The following is an 8,553-nucleotide window of genomic DNA, read 5'->3' as shown; positions in this document are numbered from 1 at the left end:
GAGCTCCAAGGAGATTATGTTGAAAAATAAAAAAAAATTTACCCAAAAAAAATTGTTTTTATACTTCATTCTAAGGACTTATTGAACTACCCTCGTAGTTAAGGTTATGTTCATTATCAGTAATTCTGAAGCCTTTGAAGCAAAGTTACCGAAGGGTGTAAACTTTTATCTGTGTCACATGGGTATTACATGCTGTGACGTCAGCTGGCAAGATGTCTGCAGCAATAATACCAAGTATAGGAAAGGAAACTTAATTTTTTACATCGCGTCGAGCGCACCCAAACGCTTTGTAAATATTTATAAATTTAATTTATTATTTGAAATCCAGCATGCTGGTGACAATCAATGAGAGATAAGGGATTCAATGCACTTGAACTTTTAAATTAAACGAATATTGACAATAATAAGAGAAATTCTAATAATGGAAACCGAGAGCGAGATATCAAGTGCAGACAACGGTAAGTACATAATATTAAAATTATAAATCTTATTATATCGATATTATTAATACCTTGCTAAACGAATTGACTATTATTTTAATAATTTTCAAGACAAATTCAAAAAATGGTGAGTAGATTTTGATGTTATGTATATAATTCTATCGAAATTTTTGGTAAAAATGTATTATCACATTATAATTTTGTTTTAAAGGCATTTCTTCTCATAGTTCAACTACTAATTTCTACTCATCTTTAATTTTTAATCTTTGATAATAATCAATAATATGCATGTCGATAAATTGAAAAGTCATGAAACTAGTGGAATATTGATTTATATGTTTTCATGGATACAATTTTATTTATGGCAAATATGTATAATCACAGGTGATTCATATCTATCTTTTGAGTCATCGGACTCAGATTCATTTGAATCTGAATCATCTGAATCGGATATTCATAAAAAAACATAATAAAAGTCGTCACAAAAAATCGAAAAAGCGAAAGAAAAAAGAAAAAGAAGCAAAGCTGGGTTAAAACAGGACAAACTTTTAATACCTGTGAAGATCATCATACGTTTCTTAAAAGTGTTAAAAAGGAAATAAACACAATGTTGTATAAACTAAATTGTGGGACACTAGATGCCAAAAAAGTTAAAAGTATGAAAAGAATATTTAAACCCGATTTGAAATACTATTCTGTACAATACTTTTGTAATGGAGGAGGTAAACAATTCAAAAGTACATCCAAAGGAAAATAAAGTTCAAGTCTAGTGATATAAATTAGTAATAATGACTGGTTTTCACACGTTCCGATTTAAATTGCTGTTTGTTGTTATTCTTCATTGCACTATGGATAATACACTTATTATTTTTAAATTCTGCAGCTTTAACTTGTCGCAATGATAGGAATGCTTAAACATTTTTGCACTTGTATTTCTGCAAAGCATATATTAAGTACATTGCTTTGAAATAAACTTATTTAAATCTAAGTTTTATTAGTTTTAAATCACTTTCAAGACCTGTACTCAAAGTTGAATCTTATTTGTAGTTAATTGATCCAAAAAATTGAATGCCAGTCTTGTAAAATAACATGGGAAAACTAGTGACATATATATAGACAATGATTTTAACATGGTGGTTCTTAAATTATTTTTGAACAGAATTTCATACAATTTTTTGTGTAAAAACATTGTGGATTTATATATTTTTGAAAGTTTTTACTAATAAGTTTATGTCGTATAATAGCTGCCACCATATCGGAAAAAATATTGGCTTTATTTATAAATTTGTTTATACTTTACTTGCTGTGCTTTTTCTGACTTTTCTCGTTTCATTTCTATCGCAGAAATTCCAGAAAAGGATGCAAAGCATACTTTACAGTCATTCCACAAAAAGATGGAAATGCTTTGGTTGTAAGATGTGTACATTTAAAGCACAATCACCTTCACTCAGAGGTATTTTTTTATTTGCATGTTTTGGGAAGGTTTAACCAATAGTTTGTTAAATTATAATGTATTTTCCTTCCAGCCAAGCAATTATAAAATAATAATTAAGGTCGGTAGGGAGTTTCTGTCATTATGGGTAGGAGTTGAGCCACGCTTGTATTTTTTTACGAGTAGATAGACAGTCGGTGTCGGGAGTACATCCATTGCCTATTTTAATTTACACTTGAGAAAAATTCGATTATTCTCTATGAGATAAAAAATGTGGTTTTAATTTTTTCTCCTTGACCAGAAATAGAAAATTAAGCTTATAAAATGAAGAAGGAATGATCAAATTGATCAATTTGAAAGCTAAAAGGAAATATGTAGCCGATTATATGTAAAAAACAGGACAAATCCTCCTTTTTAAAGACATCAAGCTAAAGAAATATTTTTAAAAAATGATCTACTCTAAAAATGAGCAGGAATATGTGAAATTATACAAAAACTTAAAAAAATTATCTGAACCTACTGTTTCTTAATTTGAAAATAACTGGCATGGAATTAGAAATGAGTGGAGCTGTCAAGGTAATTTAAAAAAAAGTTTTTTCCAATCACAACTAACAATCTGCAATCGACAATGGTCACAGAGCTCAAAGGTTTTATACCGATTACTGTCAATGTTGTTGCCTTGTAAGTATTTTAAGTTGAAATATTGATGTCATTTTTAGAATCAGAGCATACTTGTTCTTGTTTCTTTTTTAAAAGAGTAATGATTCTGTAATTTTCAGATACATTTTTTCTTTGAGTGTACACTTGGACTTAAGTTTGGAAGATAAGAAGCTGTGCTTACGTCGATGGACTAAACGATACGTTTTTACGAACCAACGCGCATTTCAACAATCTTAAAAATGTATTCAACCTGGTGAAATTGATGTTACATTCATAAGTTCGGAAATTCCATGTTCATCAATCGAAGTTTATAATGAAAGAAAAATCCGAAATTTTCAATCACTAGCCAATCCACTAAGCAGTATCTGTGTGGAATAGGTTGGAAAATTCTTCAGTCATCGCAAAAAAAATCTTAAACTAATTCAGTCTGCTCGGGATAAAAATCAGGACATCAATGTAATAGCTTTTAATATCCATATGGATGTGCCGGATTAAAATAACCAAGAAAAGGTTATTCTTCATAAAAACCAGAAATATAACCAAGTCAAAGAGATCACACAAAGTATTATTAATTTATGTGCTGAATCAAATGACGAGGAACTTATTCGTAAGACAGACATACTAAGGTTAATCAGATCTGTGTGGGAATATAATGAAGAAGTTGAAATTACATTGGCGAATAACATTGGCGGAACACTTTACTTTTGGATTCCTTAGTCGTTGATGACATTATCGTGCAAGTTAAAAATCAAAATTCAACCGTAGTTGACGAAGCGGTAGCCGGGGGTTCGGTTGCCGTGCTTTATAAGCGTATTTCCTTTAACGAACTGAATTTAAAAGATATAAATGCACCATCAGGTGAAATCATGAATAAAAATTCAGAATCGTGGAGAGGAATAGACCTACCGTCTACATATAAACCCAGAGGACATCCTAAGCTGCTATTGGTTTAAAAAGGAAAAAATAGATCAGGCACCAAAAAATCTGCACACAAAAATAATCCTGGCAACATCGCAAATAAAGCCCACAGCTTTTATAAAGAAAAAGGAATGCGAGAAAGAGATCATAATTTTAAACTGGTTTCTTTTTGCAGAAGGCGCCGAAAATTCTTTAAAGAATGGAATTTTATTAGATGAATCTTCGATCCAAACGAACTCTGAAGATGTTTCAGATGCCTTGCTAGACGACTCCGTCAATTTATCTATAATTGAAAAATTCTGTACTGAAGAAGCTTGGCTGTGTTGCAAAGAAAGTACCGAAAACTCGGCAATGGATGTGCTATATATGCAAAAATAAATAAAATCAAAAGGCACAAATCATCGTGTAACCAGGCGGTGGCATACTCGTGATAATCAGGTAATTCAAGTAATCCACTTGTGTGGATAAATGTAATTCAGACGAGAGGTTCGAGATGTGATCAATCACTCTTCTGTGACCAGTCGCTAAAATATATTTTTTAAAGGTGGATCTAGAAAAGGCGTTCGTGATGTGACTGATCACTCTTCTGTGAACATTTACTAAAACCTATTTTATAAGGTTTAGCTGGAAAAGGAGTTCGTGATTTGACCAATCACTCTTCTGTGACCAATCGCTAAAACGTATTTTTTAAAAGGGGGATCTGGAAAAGGGGTTTGAGGTTTGACTAATCACTCTTATTTGTAAGCCGCTTAAAGGAATTTTTCAAAAGGAGAGCTGAAAAAGGAGTTCGAGATGTGACCAATTACTGTTTTGTGAACATTCGCTAAAACGTATTTTTTTAAAGGGGTTCGAGATTGGACCAATCGCTCTTCTGTGACCAGTCGCTAAAATATATTTTTTTAAGGTGGATCTGGAAAAGGGGTTCGTGATGTGACTGATCACTCTTCTGTGAACAGTCACTAAAACCTATTTTATAAGGTTTAGCTGGAAAAGGAGTTCGTGATTTGACCAATCACTCTTCTGTGACCAATCGCTAAAACGTATTTTTTAAAAGGGGGATCTGGAAAGGGGGTTTGAGATTTGACTAATCACTCTTATTTGTAAGCCGCTTAAAGGAATTTTTCAAAAGGAGAGCTGAAAAAGGAGTTCGAGATGTGACCAATTACTGTTTTGTGACCATTCGCTAAAACGTATTTTTTTAAAGGGGAAACTGGAAAAGGGGTTCAAGATTGGACCAATCGCTCTTCTGTGACCAGTCGCTAAAACGTGTTTTTTGTAGGGGCAACTGGAAAAGGGGTTCGAGATGTGATCAATTACTCTTTTGTGATAAAATAGTAAAGTTCAAGTCCGGCAAAAAATATCGGTTCTGTATACACAACGATAATTTAAATCATAGCTGTTAAATAGCTGTTAACCGTGGGTAGGCTGTTTGTCCAGAATTCTGGACGAATAGCCGTTCCCAAACAGTTGGGCTATTTGTTCAGAATTCTGGTCAAATAGACACTCCGTTCTGCTGAGCATAAGCGTCTACTTCACGCGGGTCCGCAGTTACTTCTAGCAAGTCTATTTTTAATTAAAGATCGAAAAGTAAGAGGTTTGAAAGTTTAAAAATGTTATATCAGCGTATTTTTTTGTTTCTCAACAAAGGCCATACGTCTAGAGCTCGTCTCTGATTTCACTAAAGAAGCGTTCATAGTTGCGCTGCGATGGTTAGTTTCAAGGAGATGTACACCTCCCAATATGTATTCAGATAACGGAACCACGTTCGTAGAATCAAAAAAAGAATTGCAGTCTCTTAAAAAATATCTGGATACAGAATCCAGTAGCTTCAGTGAATCAATTGAGAACTTTCGCATTTCTTGGCATTTCATTCCAGCCAACTCCCCACATTTTGAAGGCTTATGGGAGGCTGGTGTGAAATCGTCAAAATACCACCTTAAAGGAGTAGCAGGAAATTCTTTTCCAACTTTTGAAGAATTTAAACACTTTTGATAGAAATAGAATCATTGCTTAATTTTGGACCTTCAACTCCAATGTCTTCTGATCCTAGCGACCTCGTTCCTCTCACTCCAGCTCACTTTTTGATAGGTCAACCTTTGTGTACTGTTGCTGATCCCAATCTGACCGATATTCCTGACTTGAGATTATCCTGCTGGCAGTTAATTCAGAAGATTCAACAGAATTTTTGGATACGATGGAGCAAAGAGTACATTCTCTAACTTCAGCGACGAAATAAATGGACTAAACCAGCAGAACCATCAAAGGAAAGTCAATTGGTACTAATCAAGGATGAAAATCTGCCTCCACTCAGATGGAAACTAGGAAGAATATCAGAACTGCGTCCCGGAAAGGACAATGTTGCTAGAGCAGCAACCGTAAAAACTGGTACAGGCATTCTTCGCCGAGGTGTTATTAAATTGTGTCCTCTGCCGATTATTTCATGATTATGATGCTAAGGTGAACCGTTTGAATGGGAGAGTACGTTTCTGATTGTATCACAAATTAATTTAAAATTCAATCTTGTAATTTTATTATGATATTCTAAGATTCTTATTTATCGACGATATGCTAATCTGTAATCTACCTGCCTTACCAATCATACTTCTCTCTCTCTCTCTCTCTCTCTCTCTCTCTCTCTCTCTCTCTCTCTCTCTTCTACCAAATATTTAAAGTTCTACCAACTTTTCATCCTAAAAAGACGAATTATCAACCAAACAGTTAAATGGCTTTTTTTATATTTAAGATTTATCAAAATAGTAAAATTATTTTAAACTATACTTGGTCATAATTTTCTTGACTGTGTCAAATTTATTCTGCTTTTTCCCTAACTATTTTTGAATTCACTAACTTTATTTGACTTATTTGAAATTTTCTGACCTATAGCAACCCTGATCTTTTTGAAAGTTCCCTATTTCAACTCAAAACTGTAATTAGAGGGTACCTCGGGAGAAAGTTTTTGTTTTTTCTATCAATTGAAAATTCGATGTTCCCGAATCTATATAACTTTTTTTAGCAAATCGTTTGCGCCTGAATTCTAAAATATTTCAACCTGAGAGCGAAATTTTGTTTTCTCTTTAAATAGTGATTTCGGTTTTACAAAAACCTTTTTCGCTCTGCTGAAAAATTTCCAAATGTTGATGATCTGGTTCTGTAGTGAAAATAATACAATTTTAAAACACTTTTTATAATCCCTTATTTCCCATCACTTACCCTTCCCTAATTTTCATAATTTCTCTCACTTTCCCTACTTCACACTCTTCAATTCGAATCGCCACTTTACCGTACTTCCCCTTCCCGTATTTCCTCTAATTCTTAACCTCTCATTTTTCTTACTTTCGATACTTCCCCTTATTTTCCATGACTGTCTTACTGTCCACTTATTTCTCCTTCCTTTCGCTACTTATTCATCGCTCCCCCCCCCCCCCCCCCCCCCCCCCCCCCCCCCCAATATCAACATTCCCGTTTATTTCTTCTACTTTCCTTTCCTTATTTCTCACTCCTTACTTTGCATCAGTCATTTCCCCATCTCTACTTCTGCTATCTCTTACTTCACCTACTACTTCACCTATTATTTCCCCTCACCCTCCCTATTTACAGAAAATTAATGGATCGGAGAAAATAAATAACAAACCAATTTTTATCTACAAAGTGCAGAATTATTATCAATAGAATGAATTGGATAGTAAAAACATACTTGAAAATGGATTTTGCCATCTGATGATTCAAATAAATGGATTGAAGCAAACGTTTTGAATAAAGAGATTCTACTTTTTTAATATGGTAATGCGTTTTAGCTTCGTCCTCTGTCAACAGAATGCAATTCCACGGAGCCCACTCGGCTTTAATGTCGAAGCGGATTAATCTCAAAGTGTACAGATCGTTGTTCTCGCTGACAATCGAGCGACCATGCCATGTGTGATTTATTAGGTGGTATATGTCAGGTTCTTGCATGACATAAGCCAAACTTGAAAAGCAATTCATCCTCTGCTCTTCAGAACGAATCTCTCTCAACATAAATGAATATGGGTCATAATTTACGTGAGGTATGTTCCTCTTCTTAGTCAACCAAGCACAACCTGCATAAAAGGCACACACAAGCATCAAAACCTCTATCACTGCTCACAAAATTTCTTAAAACTTCAGTTTGATGATCAAATCTGCACCAGGTTCATGTGTACTGCCCCCCTCCCACTACGCGGCTTCCCCTCCCACTACGCGGCTTCCCCTCCCACCAACGAACTGCTACCACGTAGATTTCGGATATTGCGTTTCGAAATGGCCGTGTGCTACATTGCAAAAATTTTATGTTTCGTACTTTAGTGCTCATTAGATACAAAAGACTCCCACCAGGGATGCAGGCAGTAGTTTGGCTTTATGAAAAGAATGCACGTAGTAGGAGAACAGTACACAGGTAGTTAGTGCAGAATTTTCAAGACAATTTCAAACAAACAATTGAATTTATAAACTAGAAAAGATCAAATTTGTCCGAAAATAAACTATTTAAATTTATATTTAAAAAAATTAATTTTCAATGAAAAAATTTTGTGACAAACAGTTAAAATACATGAGTTTGTAACCAAATAGTTTAACATTCCAGCAAACATTAAAAATTCATTGCAGACATTTTTAGTTACTTCCGCAAAAAAAATTCGCCAACAAAAACGTGTTTACCTCTCCTCACTTCTCCTATTTTCCCTCCCATCACTTTCCTTACTTCTTTTACTCCCCCTGTCTGCATTTCACCAACTTCCTCTTTCCTTATTTTCCTTCCCCCATCCCTATTTTTCCCCGGCTTCCCTTGCTTTCTCTCCCCTCACTCCCCTCATCCCTTTTACCACTTCTACTTCCCCACCAATCATTGCCCTTACTTCTCCTACATTCGTAGTTCATTTCGTGAAAATATTTGAGCCTATTTGTTGAAAAATAATCAAACTCTGAATTTGTTTATGAAAATTGTTTAAGTAAATATTAATTTTTGTTAGTTTGAAAATTATGATAGCAAAAATTGATCGGTAAGACATTCTTAGTTGATACCGCAATAATATTGAGTTCACTCTTTTAAAAACAAACCAAATTATATACTTTTTCTTACTTCTACCCCCC

General features: G+C 34.2%; 1 protein-coding gene across 1 annotated transcript in view; it reads right to left on the bottom strand.

Annotated features, from left to right (window-relative positions):
* Positions 1-8,553, bottom strand: part of LOC117170078 (IQ and ubiquitin-like domain-containing protein) — a 26,242-nt gene that overhangs the window by 11,035 nt on the left and 6,654 nt on the right. Inside the window, exon 5 of the mRNA XM_033356601.1 lies at positions 7,145-7,526. Within this exon, the coding sequence (XP_033212492.1) occupies positions 7,145-7,526 (382 nt within the window). The remainder of the gene's footprint in view (positions 1-7,144; positions 7,527-8,553) is intronic.

The sequence above is a fragment of the Belonocnema kinseyi genome, chromosome 3 (genome assembly GCF_010883055.1).
Source record: "Belonocnema kinseyi isolate 2016_QV_RU_SX_M_011 chromosome 3, B_treatae_v1, whole genome shotgun sequence".
Taxonomy (NCBI): Eukaryota; Metazoa; Arthropoda; class Insecta; order Hymenoptera; family Cynipidae; genus Belonocnema; species Belonocnema kinseyi.
Note: the sequence above shows the minus strand (reverse complement) of the source record. Positions and strands in the feature narration are given on the sequence as shown.